The sequence below is a fragment of the Manis javanica genome, chromosome 5, assembly GCF_040802235.1.
Source record: "Manis javanica isolate MJ-LG chromosome 5, MJ_LKY, whole genome shotgun sequence".
Taxonomy (NCBI): Eukaryota; Metazoa; Chordata; class Mammalia; order Pholidota; family Manidae; genus Manis; species Manis javanica.
The window spans coordinates 98,266,645-98,289,054 of NC_133160.1; the positions used below are offsets into that span (position 1 = coordinate 98,266,645).

At 33.7% G+C, this 22,410-nt stretch overlaps 1 protein-coding gene across 5 annotated transcripts in view; it reads right to left on the minus strand.

The window, feature by feature from the left end:
• Positions 1-4,230: 4,230 nt before the first annotated feature.
• The window catches only part of CCSER1 (coiled-coil serine rich protein 1), a 1,413,823-nt gene continuing 1,395,643 nt past the window's right edge, over positions 4,231-22,410 (minus strand). For 2 of the 5 annotated variants that reach the window (XM_037020169.2, XM_073237296.1), the window contains one exon: positions 4,234-11,617. In XM_037020169.2, coding sequence (XP_036876064.1) covers positions 11,132-11,617 — 486 coding nt within the window. In that variant the 3' untranslated portion in view covers positions 4,234-11,131. Of the gene's footprint in view, positions 11,618-22,410 lie in introns of all 5 variants that reach the window. The other 3 variants (XM_073237297.1, XM_073237298.1, XM_037020166.2) reach the window with 3 other exon arrangements.

Genomic DNA, 22,410 nt, shown 5'->3' on the forward strand with positions numbered 1-22,410 from the left:
GTTTGTTGAGGTATGTGAGCTCTTTATATATTTTGGATGTCAACCCATTATCGGATGTTTCATTTATGAATATATTCTCCCATACTGTAGGATGCCTTTTTGTTCTACTGATGATGTTCTTTGCTGTACAGAAACTTTTTAGTTTGATATAGTCCCACTTGTTTATTTTTACTTTTGTTTCCCTTGCCTGGGGAGATATGCTCATGAAGAGTTGCTCATGTTTATATTCAAGAGAGTTTTGACTATGTTTTCTTCTAAGAGTTTAATGGTTTCATGACTTACATTCAGGTCTTTGATCGATTTCAAGTTTACTTTTGTGTATGGAGTTACGCAGTGATCCAGTTTTATTCTCTTACATGTAGCTCTCCAGTTTTGCCAACACCAGCTGTTGAAGAGACTGTCATTTCCCCATTGTATATCCATGGCTCCTTTATCATATATTAATTGACCATATATGCTTGGGTTAATATTTGGACTCTCTTCTGTTCCATTGGTCTGTGGGTCTGTTCTTGTGCAAGTACCAAATTGTCTTGATTACTGTGGCTTTGTAGTAGAGCTTAAAGTTGGGGAGCGTAATCCCCCCAGCTTTATTCTTCCTTTCCAGGATTGCCTTGGCTATTCGGGGTCTTTTGTGGTTCCATATGAATTTTAGAACTATTTCTTATAGTTTGTTGAAGAATGCTGTTGGCATTTTGATAGGGATTGCACTGACTCTGTAGATTGCTTTAGGCAGGATGGCCATTTTGACAATATTAATTCTTCCTACCCAAGAGCATGTGGTGAATTTCCATTTATTAGTGTCCTCTTTCCTAGCCACAGTTTTATGTGAATATATGAAACATATATCTAAACATCTTGAGTATAGGTAAATTATCATTTTATATTTATATCCTAACTACATTGCACACAATTTGGCAGATGGTAGGGAATGAGTGGGCATACAGATGGGTTTCATATGCCTGAACAAAAACTGGTTATGCATGTAAAGTAATAAAGTTAACAGACTGGTTTTATTCAGGAATACTATAATAATCCTTAATAAAAAATAAAAGAAAAATTCTTTAGTTCTTTAAAGTGTAGATAATTCTTCCAAATGAGTGTAACCCTATTAATTTCAAAATCTTATTTTCAATTGTTACTTTACCTACAACAAAACATGGAGGAGTTCTTTCAACATCAAAACTTTCAGTGGAGAATTGAGAATTTATTACTAATCTAAATTTTAAGGCTTCCATACATGTGTTACAAGAAAGCTTAATGGGAGCTAGTTAATAAGATTGCTGTCTCCAAGAAGAATTATTGGAGAGTGCACTGGAATACTGATGCTTTACATTATAATAAAAACAATATACAAAGACTGTGGCAATTCATATTTATTCCTGTCCTCTATATGATGTACTTCTCAAATGTTAAGGTTGTGACATTTCTGTCACCCATTTGTCACCTAAGCACAGAACCAGTACTGTGACTGATACTGGTAGGAGGCAGTGATTTCTGTTCATCATCAAGTATTAGTATTGAAAGTCAATAAATATTTGACACTTTAGCAAGCATTAGAATGAATTTTATTTTTAATAGATAATGAGGTAGCACAACACAGGAAACATTTGTGTGTCTGTGTGTCTGTGTATGAAAAAATATAGTAAAAAACAAATAGCTCTGTGAAAGCTAGAAACATTTGTTTTTAAGCATGTGGTAAACTCACCATGTTTGGACACAAGTTTATCTTCAGCAAAATAGACATCAGTAAAACTTGACATAGTAGCCTAAGAACCTGACACTAAACATAACATTTTCCTTAAAAAACTTTTTTTAGAATCCAGGAATTTTAAGGTCTCTGTGTAAATATTCATTATCAAAAGAATGTTCGGATCATAGATTCATAAAACTTCAATGAGGATCTGATAATATGGAGATTATAGAATTTCAGATGATATTTTGTGAGGGATTTTTCTCAAAGAGAAACATGTTTTTTTCAGCAGCAGCATCAATGCTCATGGGTTGAGAGACTTGGACTACAAGGAATTCACACCTAATAAGAAGGACACAGGATTATAGATTATTTCATTGATGAAACACCTAAGTAGCTCTTAGTCTGTGACAAGCACTGATTTTTCAGTGCTCAATAAAAATTTACTTATTCAATTCTTGAAAAATATATGAGGTGAGTCCTATTATTATCCCATTATCCCGATAGAAAAACTGAAATATAAATTGCACCAAAAGCACACAGCAAGAAACTGTCAAGTCTGGAGTTTGAACTCAAACATGTACCTGCTTTCAACTGTTCTGTTCCCAGAGCACTTTCAAGTGTCATCTGCTCGCTGCTGGCCTCACTGGCAGAGGCAGGTACGTTACTGGTGTGAAACACATTGTTTGACTAGGTCTTAATTCTTCCATTTGTTTCCTTGCTTTTAAGTACAATAATACAAATCTCTTAACCATTTTACCAAGTGCCTTACACTTCATCAGATATCTTGGGAAGTGTTTGATCACCTCCTGCAGTTGGACAGTTCAAAAAGCATAAACATTTCTTAAGAGGTGATATTTAATAAGATAAAACAGTTCCTATGAAGTGTTTGTACTATATCTCCTATGGAAGATGAGTATAAGTATCTTTGGGACAAAACCAAATTGTGTATTTCCAATGACTCCAATTTTATGTTGAATACAAGAGCATGATTGTGCTTTGATTTATGTAATGGGCTTATGTGTCATGAGAATGAGTTTATGTGAATGGCTGTATCAGTTTCTGAGTATCATTATGAAATATTGGTTTGGAAACCTCCATGTATTCAGCCCTTGTTTCTAAAGGTAGGGGTTGATGTAACTTTCATTGAATAATTAGGTGTTGGTTTGTTTCAAGTGATCTACAAATATTCTGCATCAACTTCTTGTGTTCTAATCCTTTTGACTGGCTTTCTGACTTTACATTATGATTCAGATAGATATTAAACTACTCCTTTAATTTCAACAACATGTAATGATATAATTTCAGTAGCCAATTCTTAAGTGATTAAAAATGTCAAGTCTTCATTTCAGTTTCCATACACAGGTAGTCCTCTAAGATACTGTTTAAACATGGAAGTCTCAGCAGATTGGCCATGTTTTCTTTACCAATAAATAATCTTACACAAGAACTTAAATACAAAACAGTGATTGTTGCTAGGGAGATGGTGTTACAGTTTCATTAAACTTATTCATCTTAATTGATATTTGGGTCTAAAAGCTATCAGGGCACACTTTTGCGCTATCTGTTCTGTGTGAGGATAAAATCTTATTAGCCTCTGACCTAATATATCCAGTATGGACTCTTTAAAATCAGCCATTTAGTTGAAACATGGAACCAGCTTACACTTCCCGGATGTGGTCATACACATTGTTCACCAGAATTCAAGACTGAGTTTATGTGTGTATTCTTCTTTCTGTCCAGCTCTCCTTTAATAGAAAACATATAATATAGAATCCAACTATGCCATAAGAGATAAGAATACCTTCAACATGGTTTCTAGCTAAAAGTTGACCTTTACTTAAATATTTCCTTTCTCATGTGTAAGAACCCATGAAGGGAAAAAGAAAAATCAGCCCAAACCCTAGCAGGGAATCCAGGGAAGACTAAACCAGGCATTATGTTTGGTTGAGATAATAATACATTATCTTAAATTAACAGTCTGTATAAAGGTTGGTTTTATTTTTCATTGTCATCTTCTGAGATGATCTGATTTTTAAATCTTTAAACCGTGATACTTACGTCACTTCTGTGCATTTAATGTTGTGATACCCTCCTGTCCTGATAACATCTGTGCAAATGTCACAGCACTTGTTATATTAGAGAAATAAGAATCATAAAAGGAATGAGATATGTAAGAGACATTTAAAATAAGATTAAACATGAGAATCTTTGAAAGAATGTATAAATAATAAACACTATATACATCAATATTCCATTTTAAATATCTTAAATGATTATTTTACAATTGAAATGTTGAAGAGAAAGATTTGTATAATTCATCCACAAGAAAGTGCTGATTGATAATTATAACCAAAGGCTTTGTGAATGATTACCAACAAAACCTAGAAGTACAGTTTATGAGTTCATGTAGTCTTCAAAATAATCCCTAAAAGTTAATACCTTCAATAATTTAATTATAAAACCAATACAGTGCTTCTTGACATTTTTTATAGAAAACAGTGTTTAGACTAAAAGAAAAACTCTGCCTGTAGTCAGGAAAATGGATTGAGTCTTAAACCATGAGGTCATATTACATATAAATTGTAAAATATATTCATTTATTTCAGCTTTTTGAAATCACGTTACATAAAAGCATACAACAGAGGAGCACTGTTTACTCTGAACTTGTGAGGTTATAGAAAACACCTAAAGAGTTTAAATGTAGTGTTAGGGTATATTTTCAAGGCAGTGCAACAGAATTTTAAGTGTATATTCTTCCCTATTGGCTGGTATGGATGATGAATGGATACATATTGATGCACTCTTTCAAATGGTTGTGTAGCTGTTCTGAATTATCCACCTTCCAGCCATTCTAGAAAACTGTAAGTGTATGTGAGAGAGAGAAGAAAAGACAAAATTTAGATGAATTTTGTATTTGTTGTATTGTTACAAAATACATAGACTTGATAAACAGGATTTTGTAAATCACAAATCAACATTTTATGATATATTTTTAATTGCAGCCAGTATAAAAAATGGAGATAAAGAATATAGGCAGAATGGAAAGATTCCATACTTGTAATGAGATGAAATGATTGCATCATATTCTCATACTGGTCCCTGGGATATTGTACTTTATTACTGTACATCAGAAATTAAGAAAAGCCCAGTGGCAAAGGAAGTGGAAATAAGTGGCTGATTTGTCTCTTTCCAATCATCACAACTTTCAAGAACCCAGAAATCAATCACATTGCTTTACGCACAGTGTGAACACATGTGTAAACCAATTTATCACTAGAATAGGTTCAGAGCATGTTAATGTCATAATGAAAGCAGTCATATGACACACAAGGTATTTGTTGTTTCAACATTTATTTTGCAAGGAATTATGCATATTTTCTAATCATTATGTTTAAGTGTATCAATCTTTTCTCAGAATATTAGGCAAATCATGGTATTTCATTAAATAAAATCACTGTCCTTTTTGGGAAATCAAGAGCTACAAAAGAAATTATACTGTGCATTCAATATTACTAAAAATTATAATTTCCAAAGTAATTTGCTATTTATTTTCTTTCTCAGGTAGTTTTTAGTTTTAGAGAATAGAAAATATTGTTATAAATGTTAATAATCTCAGATCCATATATATAAGAATCCCTCTCATAGTACTTTGTCCTAAAATAACACTCAAATATTCTTGCATTCTTAAAACAAGGTTTTGGGAGAGAGAATTCATGTTATGCTTATATCTTATTCAGACATTATTTAGGTATATATATTTCATTAACTAAAAAATAAAAAATGTGTTTTATTGAAAAATTTAGGACAAACAACTTTGTATTTACCATTAATTTCAACTCCTGAATATTTAAGAAACTTTACATCAGTGGTAATTTTTGGCCCCTAGATAAAAAATATATAAACCAATTTTATAAAGATATTGTTTTTAAATGTACGTAAGCCAATACAAACGTATCAAATTCAATGATGTCTATATAAATATTCTCAGAAAATGAAAGAAATAAGATAATCTGATAAAATTAGGTTATTTTTCATCAACTGTATATTTTCCTTAGATTAGGCATTTTATTGGTCTTCTAGTTTAAGAAAAAGAGCATAAAAATGTTTCTCAGTATTTTTCCCAATTGCCTTGAAGGAAAGAAAATTAAGAAGTCAGATTTTCTAGAAAGTAAACTTGAAAGACAGTAAGAATTTTCTTTTCTTCTCAAGAGTCTGTATTTATTGATCTAAATATCAATAATTGTTTTATAAGTTTTTGAAAGAGTAGTATTCTGGTTTGCTAAAGTAGATTATTGCACAGATTTTTCTTCTTTAGCAATATTAATGCAATTTTAAGAGTAAGGGAGACTTAGGTAGCATACATTTGCTTGAATCATTCTGCCTCCATAGGCGAGTGCTCACTCTGCAGGTAAACAGTGTAAATGGAAAGATCAAAGATTGTGAAATCCAGTTAGTCAAACATATATCCTGTGTGTCTTTGGCAAATTACCTAACCTTTCTGATTTCAACTAGTGAAACACAAGCAAACTTAGTAGGTTGTTTTAGCTGAAAATTAGTGCTGTGAACTGGATGTTTGTATTTCCCCAAAAGCCCTAACCCCAGTGTGATTGTACTTGGAGGTAGGGACTTGGGAAGTATAAGTTTAGATGACGTCATGAGGGTGGAACCCCATGATTGGATTTGTGACCATATAAAAAGAGGAATAGGCCACAGCTTATTCATCTCTGCCATGTTAGAACAGCTGTTTGCAAGCCAGAAAATGAATCTGCTGCTACTTTTATCTTAGAATTCCCAGCTTCTGACTCCAGAAAATAAATGTCTATTGTTTAATCCACCCAGTCCATGGTATTTTGTTATAGTAATCTGAGTTTACTAAAGCAACGAGGTAATGTTTGGAAAGGACAAGATATAGAAGGCTCCTTTTCTTGAACTTTATGTTCAAGGGGAAAGAGTATATTTGTTACACTAAACTGGTGAAGTTAGTAGGGCTACATTGAAAGTTCTCTAGAAGAACTATGATGCACCACATTCTAGATCACTTAAGTGGAAGAAGCCTACTCTATATTAAGAATTTTTGTTCTGTTACAGTTTTTGTGGTAAATTCTTCAGGTCTAAAATAAGGTGAGCTACCTTCAGTCTTTTCCATTGGTAATGTAACTGAAAAGTGATGTCTTTGACTTTTGTTTTTGGGTTATGCTACTTGGAACTACAACTGGGTTCTAAGCAAAACTCCAAATTTATTACAAATAAATAGTTCATAGATACGTTTATGGTTCTATTTGTGAAAGAAGTTGGACCAAATTAGGATTTCAAAAATAAAATTTGGTGCTAATGCATATTGTTAGAAAAGTGGACTTCCTGGTTGGATGGTTGATAGTTGTATATTTGCTTTTATACTATGGCATAATTCAGCTTTTTATAAGAACCCAAACTAGTTTATATTTTCTAACATCCCTGCCCATGTGTTTAGAGATATCCTAGAGTTGGCATGACAAAGTTAGCACAAAAAGATATGAAAAAAAGTTTAAATTCCAGGAGGAGTAACTTCCCAAAGGATATAGTATGGGATTAAACTATTTCTTGTAAAAAAAACACGAAAATGTAAAAAGACCTGATAATAATGCCTACAAAGAGTCAAGTCCAAGAATACAAACAAAATCCTAATATCAATGAATCAGTGCTACATTTAAGCAGATACATCACTGAAGGGAAGCCTCTAGCCAATTGGAATGTGACTCAGTCACATGGATGGCAACCACAGACAGCATGTTTATAGTCATGCCCTTTCTTGTCCAATTTGATCTACATATTTCAATGGAGTTGGAAGGGTTGTTTTGAAGTACTTCTTACTTCTATAGATATTCAGAATGTAAAATTCTGAAAGTGGAAGAATGGGACAAAATTGTTATTTTACTTATGAGATTAAAATATTACACCCAGTATACCAAGTTACCCACTGTAATACACTATTACTTCTTGATAATGAGAAAGGGAATAATGATTGTGGAGGAATAGTACTTGCCATTCAATAAACTGCTCCCACTGGTCCATTGACAACTAAGTTACTAATGGAGTTCTTGGGAGGACTAGTGGAATGTAATCTTTTATAATGGGGATGTGGTCCTTAAATACATGATAATAGAAAGTCTTAACTCTTTTTGGGTTATTAATAGGTATTACTATTATTATCACTATTAAAGACATAGAAGACAAAGTAAAATTTCCTTTGAAATTTGAGTTCAATGAATTCTCTTGACTTTAGTAACACGCAGAAAGTAATGCAGCAGGCTAGAATTAAATATTAGAAAATAAAAGGTGCAAAACATGTTACAAGATCAGATTACTCATGAAAATCTTTGTAAACATTTTAAGGTAGGTAAGTATGAACATGTCTACAAATGTTTAATATTGACTAGAGGCTAGCTCTTTTATTTATATCTCAACCAATAAATGACAAAGACAACTTGAATGTGTGGCTCTAGGTTCTTACCCTGAGCATACTGATACTAGCGGATTCATACCTTTAGCACTGCAGCTACTCTTTCATGGTGTAATCTGAACAAAGACTGTAGTGCTCCAAAGAAGCAAAAACAATTTGAGAGGTAATTCATAATTTTTCTGTGACTCTGTAAGCATATAAAATTATTTGAAAAAAATCACAGGGTTCATAGAAATCCAGTAGCATGTTCTGCTAATTACAAAAATGAGAACAGTTTATTTCAGGTGGAAACAGCTTTTCCTCGAGGAATATCTCTTCTTAAGTGTCCTTTAAAGCACATTCTAAATTCAGAAGAGACAATTTGCAGCAGAAATTTTACAGGATTACTTAGGCTTAGCTACACATACACATGCACAGAAGAAAGAGAAAGGGAAAGAGAAGACAACTGCCTCCATCAGAAAAACAAGCACTTTTTCCCCCTAGTGTCATGTCTTTGGATATGTACCGCCTTGGAGAAATGTACAAATCATTTTTATACATGGAACTGTCTTAGAAAACTAGAGATTTTTAGTACAAAGAAATCAATTTGCTGAAAGAATGCCCACATGCCATTGTTGTGAGTTACTATATATATACAAGAGGAACTTGCAAAGAACCCCTGTTTTACAGTTACTGATGTACATTAGTATAGTGGGCTTACACCTTCTCCAGGCCTGAGTTACACTTAGTATTACAAATAATATTATAACAATGCTGAAAATACTGATACAAAACAGCTTTAAGATGCTATTTCCAAAAAATACCCCTCCTTTTAAAATTGAACTGTTTAATCCAGGTTTTCTTTTTGAATGTTTCATCTTTAAAAAAGATTTTTTCAAGAAAATACTAGTGTTTAAAATGTCTCTTAAAATGTCTATTAAATGACAGCTTTTCTTAAATAGATTATTTTTTACAAAGTACAGTTCAAAAGTCTATTTTCCAGGAAAACAAAACTATAAACTCCAAAAGCCCAAATCAAAAACATTATTTGTGATACACAGTTCTTCCATATCCTGGGAAAAAATCCTTGATTATTTTATCATGCTAATTTATTTACAGACTTCAATACTCTAGCAATACACACACCAACTCTTGGGACAAATGCCACAATTAGTAATCATAACTTTTCTATCATTTCTTAAATATTGCCTAGCCCAAAATGTATATCTGCATGAATATTATAGTTTCTAAAGTAGAGAGGGAATTTTATATTGCAGTCTCAGAAAGCCAAGCAAATTGCAGTATGTATTGTTCTCTTTTGGCAGAATTACAAACATACAAAGAAAGAAAACATTTGGCAAACATTTGTCTTGATGCACATGTGTCTACCTTTGGAAAACCAAGACTCTTTACTCTTAGCAGTTCTAATCAAGTGTGAAAATTGGTCAAAGCTTAATAGTTAAAGCTGGGATGTGGGGTGGGGGGGTGTGGGGGGGGAATTGAATGGCTTTTCCCCAAAGCAGAGAGCTCAAACACATTTTTGTATTAGGAGATGCATTTCAAACATAGCTTTAATTTAAGCAGGTTAGTCAGATGCCATGCTAAAACTGCTATCTCAATTTCCCTTTATTCATTTCATTTGTACACGCTGATGGATTCTCTCTGTTAAAGAATACAAGGGAAGAAGATCATGCAGTAGGTATGACAATTTCAATTTGCATTGCATAGACTGTGCCTAATGTAAATACAGTTACTAGCTATTATCTTTATGTAAGAAAACTGCAGCCCTAATACTTACTGGCTGTTTTAAATTTATTTATATATATATTTATTTATTTCTACAGTTGCATACAGCCTTGTTATTAATTAAACAGAAAGGAATTATTTAGATTTATTGTTCTAATGTGCATTTCAGTATAAAATATATTAGGTCATGTTTCTTAAAGAGAAATGTTTTCCATCCAATGAGTTTTAAATATTCTTGTTAGAGATTTATTTGTAAGATCAAATTGCCAAAGTTCACGTGTATTTTACTTTTTCTTCTAAATATAGATGAACAGTTAGGATAGTGTATACTAGACTACCAAGAAACTGACTTTCTGTTCCTTACTTCATCATGTAGTCATTGATATGGATTGCTCTATATAGAGTGAAATTGGACATAACATAAAAAAAGTGAAAAATTTAAACATACTAGAAAAGTGAAACAAAAATAATTTTCTTATAATCTTCCATTCCTAGAATTTTTAAAAATATGCTGATATTAGCATGATAGTAACTCAAAGACTATAGCATGTCATGCTCTGTGCATCATTTGGCAAAATTCAGCCAACTTTACCACCTCACTGTGTGATGTCGTGGTACTTCAACATCAGTAGCAAAAACCAAAAGGAAATTTTTGAAGATCAGAACTGTCATTCTCTATTTGGCTAGCAATTACTCAGTCTGAAATCCTTTGTGAACTAGTGTGAACTAAACATTTAGAGGATGAAAGAAATAGCCTTTCCCCCTTAATAGGATGGCAAGGTAAGCTTGAACGTATGTGATAGAGAGACACATCTCTATGTTACATGCAAGCAAGCTTCATTCTTCAAATACACCACCAAATATAAGACTTTAAAAATCCCTCTTATCTTCTCTACTAACTATGTAATTTAAAATTCTTCACAGTTCCCTTTATCTATTTATTTCTCACATCTATTGTCACAGTAACACCATTAAGTGAACAGAGTGCTATTTGATATTATCTTCTGAAACTTCAGTGACTTTCAGTGACTGATAAAGATAAATAAATTATGGACTGTATAAACCAGTAAGATGGTCCCATTTATTATACATATAACCAATCTAATTCAATCAACATGCTTGAACCCTCATTCTAAAAATAAATAGTGTACAATTCTTAGTTTATAACTAAAAGTAAAAAGTAATAAAAAGGTCATGGGGATTTAAATATGAACTATGCACGAGAAACACTAACCATCTGTATCCTACCCAAAGATAGGAATAGTGTGATTTAATTACCCATCCTGCTGGCCTAGAGTCTGCAGCTCAGTGGTATGTAAATTGTGGTGAAGAAAAACATTCTTCCTGCTGTACATGTGTAAAGAGATGGGCCCTCTTGGTGGCTGTCCAAACCTGCCTGTAAAGGTTGAAGGCTGTCGGGCCACAGCAGCTGGGTCCTTTGGTTTCTCTGAGAACGTGGAGAGCCCTTCGCTCTTAGCTGTTGGCATCAGAGAGTTCTGCCCTACAGCGGCCCTTAAGTTCTGGGTGACTTCTGATGTTAGGGTTTCGTAAGTCCCCCTTGAGTGTTTGATAACTTCCACTAGTTCCTTGTCCTTCAAGAAATTACTTAAACATAGACTTGATAGTTGATAGGTCTTACTTTTGTAGGGGCTTGTCTGGTCAGCTGCTGAGTATCTAAAACGGTCCTCGGTGGGAGTATGCATTGCTTTTCTGTCCCTTGTGCTGAGACTTTGGCTCACAATTCGATTTCGATATGTAGCCTACAGTAATGACACAGAAAGGAAGAGATGTCCTTTAAAAACGCATTCATAGCATACACAAAATACAAGGCGGCATTTTGACATTTGTGCGCAAAACCGTAAATTTTCAAGAAAGCTTTAGAAAAGTCAATAGAATTCTCCGTGCAATTAAATTCCCCAGTGCAATAATGCTACAAATAGTGATGAAATGGATGAATTACTCTAAAAGGCATTTCTGAAAGATGTTTTAGAGCAGTTTTATAGGTAGACAACAAAATTGAGAGGAAGGCACAGAGATTTTTCATACACTCTCTGCCCCTACTCATTCATAACCTCCCCCATTATCAACATCACTTATCAGAATGGTATATTTTTTGTTTTTTAATAAAGGATTAACTTACATTGATACAAATAATCACCCAAAGTCCATAGCTTACCTTAGGTTTCATTCTTCAAGTTGTACATTCTATGGGTTTGGAGAAATGTGTAATGATATTGATTCACCATTATAATACGATAGAGTATTTTCACTGCCCCCAAAATCCTCTGGGCTCTGCCTGTTCATCTCTCTCCACAACCTCCAAACTCCAGTAATCACTGAACTTTTTATAGTCTCCATAGTTTGCCTTTTCCACAGGGTCATATAGTTGGAATCATACCGTATGTAGTCCTTTCAGATTGGGTTCTTTCACACAGTAATATGAATTTAAGGTCCCTCCATGTATTTTCATGTTTTATAGCTCATTTCTTTTTAACAGTGAGCTAAACGGCATTGTGAAATTTATCGAATTTCCTCAATGTGTGTTCTATAGTTTTATCTGAGCATAAAGATTTTAATTGAAATAGTTGACATACAATATTATATTGGTTTCAGGTGCACAATATCGTGATTCAGCATTTAGATACATTGCTAAATGTTTACCATGAGTGTAGTTGCTGTCTGTAAACATATAAAGATACTACAACATTAGACTGTATCCCCTACATTAAACTTTTATCCCTATGACAATTTTATTTTATAATTAGAAGTTTGTACCACCATATCCCCTTCACCTATTTCACCCATCCAACCACCCTCTTCCCCTATGTCAACCACCAGTCTGTACTTTGTATGAGTCTATTTCTATGTTTTTTTTCAGATTCCACATGTAAGTGAAATCATGTGGTATTTGTCTTTCTCTGACTTGTTTCACTTAGTATAGTATCTTTATGTCCATTTATGTTGTTGCAGAGGGCAAGATTTCATTATTTTTTATGACTGGGTAATATTCCATTATATGTACACACACTCCTTTTTTATCCAGTCATCTATGAAGGGACTCTTTGGTTGCTTCCATATCTTGGCTATTGTAAATAATGCTATGATAAGTGTAGGAGTGCATGTATCTTTTTGAATTAGTGATTTTATTTTCTTGAGGTAAGTTTCCAGAAGTGGAATTCCTGGGCTGTATAGAATATTTTTTAATTGTTTGAGAGACCTCAATATTGCTTTCCATAGTGGCTACACCAATTTACAATCCCACCAGCAATGTACAAGTGTTTATTTGCTGACATTCCTGCCAACCCTTGTTATTTCTTCTTGTTGATATTAGCCTTTCTGACTAGAGTGAGATGGTATCTCATTGTAGATTTGATTTGCATTACCCTGATGATTAGTAATATTGAGCATCTTATAATTTGTCTCTTGGCCATCTGTATGTCTTAGAAGAATGTCTATTCAAATCTTCTGCCCATCTTTAAATCAAATTATTCACTTTTTTGGTGTTGATGTATATGACATGTGTATATATTTTGGATATGTGCCCTTGATCAGACATATTTGCCAATCTATTTTCCCATTCAGAGGGTTATCATTTGCAAATCTATTTTCCCTATGTTCGCAAGATTGCTTTTGCTATCTTGATTCCATACAAATTTAGGATTATTGGTTCTAGTTCTATAAAAAAACGCCATTTGTATTTTGATAAGGATTCCACTGGGTCTGTAGACCGCTTTCGATAGTTTGGCCATTTTACCAATATTAATTGATCCATTAACATGGAATAGCTTTCCACTTATTTGTGTCATCTTCAATTCTTTCATCAGTCTTACAGTTTTCAGAGTACAGCTTTCTCATCTCTTTGGTTAGATTTATTCCCAGGTATTTTATTCTTTGATACATTTGTAAATAGGATTGATTTTTAATTTAACTTCTGCTAGTTATTCATTTGTATATGGAAACACATTTGTCTGTATATTAATTTTTTATCCTGTGACTTTACTGAATTAATTTATTGGTTCTAATAGTTTTTGGTGAAGTCTTTAAGGTTTTCTGTATATGATATCATGTCATCTGTATATAGTGGCAATTTTTACTTTTCCTTACCAATTCAGACACCTTTATTTCTTGTTCTTGTCTAATTGTTATGACTAGGACTTCAGTACTATGTTGAATAAGAGTTGGAGAGCAGGCATCCTTGTCTTTTTTCCTGATCGTGGAAGAAAAGCTTTCAGCATTTTGACATTGAGCATGGTGTTACCTGCGGGTTTCTCATACATAGCCTTTATTGTGTCCAGATATGCTCTATTTACCCACTTTGTTGAGAGTTTTTATCATGAGTGGATTTTGAATTTTATCAACTGTTTTTCAGCATTTATTGAAATCATGTGTTTTTCATCCTTTCTTTTGTTTATGTAGTGTATCACACTGATTGATGTGCAGCTGTTGAACCACCATTGTATCCCTGGGGAAAAAAATCATACTTTGTTGCAGTGAATGATCCTTTTAATATATTTTTAGTTTGTTCTGATGATATTTTGTTGAGGATTTTTGCTCCTGTTCATTAGGGATATTAGTCTGTAATTTTTTTCTTCTGTAGTGTCTCTGTGTGTTTTTTGTATCAGAGTGATGCTGGCCTCATAGAATGAATTTGGAAGAAGTTTCCTACCTCCTCAATTTTTTTTCGCTATAGCTTGAGGATAGGTATTAACTTCCTTAGCTGGTAGAATTTTCCTCTGAAGGCCGCTGGTTTTGGATTTTTGTTTGTTGATAGTTTTTGGATTTCTGATTTGATTTCATTGCTAGTAATCAATCTGTTCAGATTTTCTATTTCTTTCTGGTATAATCTTGGTAGATTGTGTTTCTAGGAATTTATCAGTTTCTTCTAAGTTTTCCAATTTGTTGCATAATTTTTCACAGTAATTTTTCATAATTGTATTTCTGTGGTGTTGGTTGCACCTTTACTATCATTTCTGATTTTGTTTCTATGGGTCCTCTCTTTTTTTCCTGATAAATATAAGTAAAGGTTTTCATTTTTTATCTTTTCAAAGAACTAGCTCTTAATTTCATTGTTCCTTTGTATTTTCTTTTTTTAGTCTCTATTTTATTCATTTCCACTGTGATCTTTATGATTTCCTTACTTCTACTAACTCTGGCCTTTGCTCATTCTTTTTGTAGTTCCCTTAGGTTTAGGATTTTGAATTTTATTGCTTATTTGAGCTATTTCTTGTTTCTTGAGATAGGTCTGAATGCTGTAAACTTCCTTTAGACCTGCTGACCATTGTGTTTTCATTTTCATTATTCTCCAAGTGGTTTTTTTTTTTATTTCTTTGATTACTTCACTGACCCATTGGTTGCTAAGTAGCATGCTGTTTAGCCTTCATATATTTGTGTTTTTACTTGTAATTAATTTCCAGTTTCATTCTGTTGTGGTCAAAAAAGCTTTTTGGTATAATTTCAGTCTTTTTATATTTATTGAGGCTTGTTTTGTGGCCTAACATGTGATCTGTCCTGAAGAATGTCTATGTAAACTTATAAAGAATGTATTCTGCTGTTCTGGGATAAAATGTTCTATATATACATATTTGTCAAATCCATTTGGTCTAGTGTGTCATTCAAAGCCAGTATTTCCTCATTGATTTCCTGTCTGGATGATCTATCCATTAATGTAGGTGAGGGGTTAAAGTCTTCTGTTACTGTTATTACTGTTCATTTCTTCCTTTCTGTCTGTTAACATTTGCTCTACATATTTAGTTGCTCCTTTGTTAGATGCATAGATTTTTACAATCTTTATGTCTTCTTGCTGATTGAGCCCTTAATCAGACTGTAATTATACTCTTGGTACAATCTTTGTTTTAAAGTCTATCTTGTATGATGTAAGTATTGCTACTCCAGCTTTTATTTTTTCATGGAATATGTTTTTCTATCAGTTTCAGTCTGTGTGTGTGTTTAGATCTGAGGTGAGTCTCTTGTAAACAGTATATAGATGGGTCTTGTTCTTTTACCCATTCAGTCACACTGTGTCTTTTGATTGGTGCATTTTGTGCACTTACTTTTAGTTATTATTGATACATATATATTTATTGGCATTTTGTTAAATATTTGGTTGTTTTCATTGTTCTTCTTTGATCCTTTCTTCTCTTTTGCTCTTCTTTTGTGTGTGATGACTTTCTTTAGTGTCCTGGAATTCCTTTCTCTTTATCTTTTGTGTATGTGCTAAAGGTTTCGGTTTAGTTCACATATATATAGCAGAGAATGTTAGTAGTCACTTAAGGGTGTTCACATATATATGGGGTTCACATATATATAGCAGAGAATGTTGGTAGTAACTTAAGGGTGAACATATCTAACAGCACTATATTATTTTTACTCCCCCTCTTCCAAGTTTCATGTATATGATGTCTTCTTTTACCCTTTTTCTTTAGTGATTTCTTAACTAATTTTTATAAATAATTGATACTACTTTTGTGTTTTTGACCTTCATACTAGCTTTAAGTGATCTACTACCTTTACTATAAGTCGCTTTTACCAGTGAAATTTTTCTTTATATAATTTTCTTGCTTCCAGTTACAGATTTTCCTGTTCCTCTTAAAGAGGTCCCTCTCCCACTTCTTGCAAGACTGGTTTAGTGATGGTGAACTTTTTTAACTTATTTCTGCCTGAGAAGTTTTTTAACTCTCCTTCAATTCTGAATGATAATGTTGTTGGGTACTGGGTTCTTCTGGGTTTGGGCTCTCTCTGCTTCCTATACCTGGATTTCTGAGTCTGTCTCCTAATTTAGGAAATTTTCAGCTATTATTTGTTCAAATAGATTTTCCATTCCCTTTTCTCTGTGTTTTCCTTCTGGGGTTCCTAAATGCAAATGTTAGGACATTTGATGTTGTTCCAGAGCTCCTTAAACCTATCTCATTTCTTTTATTTCTCTTTCTTCTGCTCCAGCTTTCTACTTCTAATACTCTGTCTTCCAAATCACTGAAGTGTTATGAATCATCTACCAGCTGCTGATTCCCTCTAGTGTATTTTTCATTTCATTCATTATATTCTTCATCTCTGACTGGTTCTTTTTAATATTTTCTATCACTACATCGAAGTCCTCCCTGAGCTCATCCATTCTTCTCTCAAGTCTGGTATCTTTATAACCATTACTTTGAATTATTTATCACACAAATTGCTAAACATTTTTTTCTGAAGTTTTTTTTTAATCTTTTACTTTAAATATATTCTTCTGTGTCCTCATTGTGTTTACTTTATGCAGTTTTTCTATGGACGGATTAGGTGAAAAGCTAAAAGTTTTAGAGGATTGGCTTTGCATAGGAAGGTCCCTGGGTAGATTATGTGTGCTCAGCTTTTTGGCTGGCTAAATCAAGGCCTTGTCAGCAGTGGAAGGAGTCTTCCCAAGTGCGCACTGGTCAGGGCCATACTAATGGAGCAGGTGGGGTTGAAGGTATGCTGTCTTGGGAGCTTCTAGTTGGCCACTGGCTGGGCTGCACTGGCGGGGTAAGCTGGAGATGGTAGGCTACCTCAGTTATGTCTGGATCTGTAGTATGCACCCAGATCCTGCTCCCATGTGCACTATCAATGTGCAGTGGGCAATGTACATCATGGTGTTCATCGGTATCTCCAATCCTGGAGAGTTCTAGCAGTTTACCTGTCATTTGGTGGGTGCTTGAGTTCTGAAAACTAGTGCCCTTCATTTACAGTGTAGTTGGCCTTTAAACCATGATTTTTCTTTCCTGGGCCCCAGGGAAGGTGAATCTGTACTCCAGTCCCCCAGTGACATCCCTGCCTATTACAAGGCCACTTTGGGGGTGGGGCTTCTGCCATTACCATGTCTCCATCTCTCCTATTTTTTTTTGTATGTGGTCTTTCTGTCACTCATCGTACAGATGTTCTCTCAGGCCTCATTTCTTTCTCAGATGAAACTGCTCTGTGTATGGATTTGATGTGTGGGTGGGAGGAAGTGGGTTCAGCCTCTTTCTATGCTGCCATCTTGGAATTCCCTCCAAGCTATTTCAGTAAGTAATGAATATCCATAAATAAGGCCATTAACCTTTTATTGTATTTTAAATGCTGTATTCAATTACATATATACTCAGAGTTTTTCAGTTAACAGTATCATAATTTGTATCAACAAAATGGTAACCTAGAAAATTAAGGAACTAAAAACAAAGTCACTACAATGACCTAAGGAGAATGATAGAGCACCCAGGAGAAATTTTCAGTGCGTCTTTCATTTAGACTTTGAATGCACTTTATTAATCAAATTCCGGTCCATGAGTATATATGCCATCTTCTTTCTCACAAAAAATTTATAGTGTAATGATAGAAATAAGACATAGCTTGCTGAATCATGCTATGGAGGAATAAAATATTACAAGTGGGCACCAGAATCCTCTTGAAGAGTATTCTCTTGGTTAGAAAAACACATTGAGATAGAAGCTGATTAGCTGGCTTCATGCTCTAGTAGTGAAAAGTGAAGGATTTATTATTGCTACAAAGGAGGAAGAAAGGTAAGAGGAAAAGGTAAGAGAGAATAGAGAGCAATGGCAGAAGACTGGTATAAAACATGTCAAAGAAGCCAATGAAAATCTGTGTGTGAGGCTAAATGGTATAGATTTTATTACCAGTATTTTCATTGTTCCCTAGAAAGCCGTTTCTCCAAACCTGATGTCTACTTTGAGCCTGAACTTGCTTAACCATTTATTATCGTTTTGATTAATTAACATCATTAATTTCACATAAAACAAAACCTAAAGCAAACAAACTTGATTTTGACCCTGAAAACTTACCCAAACACTCTTCTCAATAAATGGCACCACTATCAGGTCAACACCTGGAAATTATCTTTGCTTTCTCTGTTTTCCTCATACTCTTTTAAATCATGTCCTTGCTGATACACTGCAAAACTGCAACCTCAAGTCATTTAATTCTCTTTTATCTAGTCTACCTTCCTGACCCACTTCTCTGGCACTTATCAAGTGCCTTAATTTGCCATTTTAACTCTTCCATAGCTTTGGAGTAAGGACAGGCTGGGCTGGTTATCTGGTATATAAAGGGAGCACAGTGTGGCTTACAGAGGGTGTTTCACACAGACTTTTATGGGAGTAAAAGAAATAAACTATTTTGATTCAATTTTCATGATTCAGGAACTTTTCTGCCTTGCTTCTTGGTTCATGTCCAGTTTTCTAGGTATTTGGACCTATTTAGGAATATGAACTTTTATTTTTTCTTCATCTTTGTGCATTTATTTCTATAAGATCCTTACTTAACTGTTGAATCCATTACAAATCCTCAAATTGACACTGCTTAATATCTGCATCCAAATGTCAGACACATCATAAGTGCTATTTGTGAAATATTCTGAGAAAACATTTGTTCAGGACAAAAGAGCTGTTGATAAATTCATCATGATAAAGTGGTAGGGTTTCTTTTTTATCTATATCAGTCTACACATACTGCCTATAAAAGTAGAGGAGGTGGGTGGAGTTTTCATTTCCATTACTTTTGTGTTACATATGGGGAGATGTTCATAATTTTCTTTATGTGATCATGTTAACTCTCCTGGGATATTAAATTGACTATATACCTTTAATAAAGGCATTTGAAAGGGATCTAACTTGATCCCACAGGCAGCCTAGGTGTGCCATCTCTGATATAGCATCTGATACCTACAAAGTACATGTGGATCTACCATAAGAAGAAGCAAAATGAAGGATCTCACCCTCAATTTTTAAAGAAAATTGTGTACTTAAATCACCCATTCCTCTTTGTTCAGTATGATTTGCTTTTGACATCTAAGAACTTATTTTTCTTTAAAAAAAAAACTGCGATATTCACTATTAAGTTCAGGGCTCATAATGTCCATAGGAGATAGTGTAATGTAGGGGCTAATAGCATGGTTTGGGGGTCAGACATATATATGGATTTATTTACTCATTTGATAAATATTTGTTTACTACTACTGAGGGCAAGGTACTACATTATGTGATGGGAAACAGTGCTGACCATGAAAGAATGGGCTCTGCCTATAGGCCCCGAAAAGTCAAATGGGAGAATCAACTAGAATCAGATACTTTGTAGCTATGTGATGAATGATGTCGTTACCCTTTGTAAGCCTCTAGTTTCACCACCTGTGAAAAGATTAGTGTCCATACCTATATCTATACACAGGATTACTGCTAACATTCTATGAACTACTTTGTATAAAATACCTAATATTTATGCCTCGAATACAGGAATCTTGGTGATAGGAACAATACTAATAATTATAATAATAAAGTGACCAATATACTTACTGATCACTTTGATAGATGTTAATTTCATCCTTTAGAAGCTAAACTACCTGTATCAACTTAAAAAGCAAAATAATTTCTCCAAAATATTCAATTCATTTTAACATTTGTTGTTGTAGTTTTGTTCTCCAGAACAGACTGAGAGACAAATGTTTGAGATGATAAAAAAAAGTTTATCAGAGAATATTCTTAAGCCAACACCTGTGCGGGAATGAAGAAAGCAGAGTTTGGGTGAGGGAGCAATTAAGCTCTATACCATAAAACTATCTCAGATGGCCACACAGTGGGATGTGAAGCTTGGATGGCTCTTCATAGTTGTCCACAATTTAGGCAAGGAATTGGGAGCTTTATACTCTTGCATCAACTAGTTTTTGGACATTGGAAGCCTCTGGAAGGGGGGGTGTAATCTTGAGTAGGGGTTTTTTTTTTTTTAGGGAAATTCTCAGCGAAGAACTTAACTTGAATTTTGTTAGCTGCCAGTATTTTCAACTGGGAAATAAAGTCTTTAGTCACGAAAGTATATATGTGTTTGTGGCAGAGGAAGGGATAACTGAGAAACACACCACTGCATCCACTACTCATTAATCTACTTATGTATTTCATATATTATGGGACAATTTGGCATAATGGAAATAATACTGAACCTTGACCCAAAGACTCTAATCTTGACTGTTGCTATGGAACTGTGTGACCTTGGATGAATAAATTAATATTTCTGGCCTTTGATTTCTGAGCCTATTGAAATTGATGGTGAAAAAGGATAATTATTAGATCTTGAAGAAACTCTAGCATTCATTTAATTACCTTCCAGTTCTAAAAGTCTACATTTAGAATATATATTTTATTCGACATATTTTAGAGCATGTTTAGACATAGAAAAGATCCCCTTGACTCAAAATATAAAATAATGTATTTTGACACATACATAGTTTTATTTGGTTGTGCTGGCCCAGAGGGAAATTACTTCCTCATGCTTCTAATTGATGTTAATTCCTTCCGAAGCTCTTGGGATCACATCCTCAAAGGAAATTTTGAGTGTATATGCCTAACCAGCTCTTTCTCAAAACTGGAATCAAATTTCCCCACGCTCACATAATTATGTTACTTGTTAGACAATTTAGTTGTCAAACAGCTATTTTATTACCCATGCTTGGTGTTCCTACTATAGGATGAATGGATGGCAAATTCAGTGATTAATCAGTCAAGTATGAAGAGTAAAATAAAATCAGTTTTTATTTCCCTGTATTTTTTTTTCTCATTGACTCACTGGAGTATATTGTCTGCATTTCAATGAATCCAAGATGACTGATTTTAAGATATATTATTATTTTGCACAAACAAACAAAAGTGCATGTTGAAAACAAAAAACACATTCATTCACTTATTACAATTTGTGTAACCCATTAATCAGTCATAGAAGCCTCTCATTGAATTTCTTCTGTATTCAGTTCCCTTTCATAGGTTTGATAGACAGTACTTTTGAATTTATCTCAATGAAACAGCTTAACTGTACTTATTCCCTCTATAGATTCCGTAAAGCATTTGGTTTATACTTTAGAAGAGAGTATAGGATTTAAGGTGATCCAATTACAATTTTTGTCTCACTAATATCAAAGTTATGTCCTGTTTGCTTCCTTCTTTGGATTTCTGTATTCAAAATAACTTGTTATAATGCCAAATCATAGTAAAAGCTTTTTTGAAAAAAAAATTGAGATACAGAAAATAAAAAGCAAAAATTGTAGTGTAAAGCTTAATGAACTTTGATATGTGCATATGATCATATAACAATCACTCAAATCAAGATGTCAGACATTCTCACTGATTCTCTTTCCTCCTTCACTTATTTCACCCATTCCCCCCACTCTCTTCCTCCTATGTCAACCACCAGTCTATTCTCTGTATTTGAGTCTATTTCACTTTTGTTTGCTTTTAGAATCCACATATAAGTGAACTCCTGTAGTATTTTTTCTCTGACTTACTTCACTTATCATAATACATTCTATGTCCATTCATGTTGTTGCAAATAGCAAGATTTCATTCTTTTTTATGACTGTAATGTTCCATTGTTTAAATGTACCACATCTTTTTTATCCATTCATCTATCAAGGGACACTTAAGTTGCTTGCATATCTTGGCTATTGTAAATAATGCTGCCATAAACATAGAAGTGCCTATATCTTTTGGGATTAGCGATTGTTTTTTTCCTTTGGGTAAATTCCCAGAAGTGGAATTGTGGGTCCTATGATATTTCTATTTTTAATTTT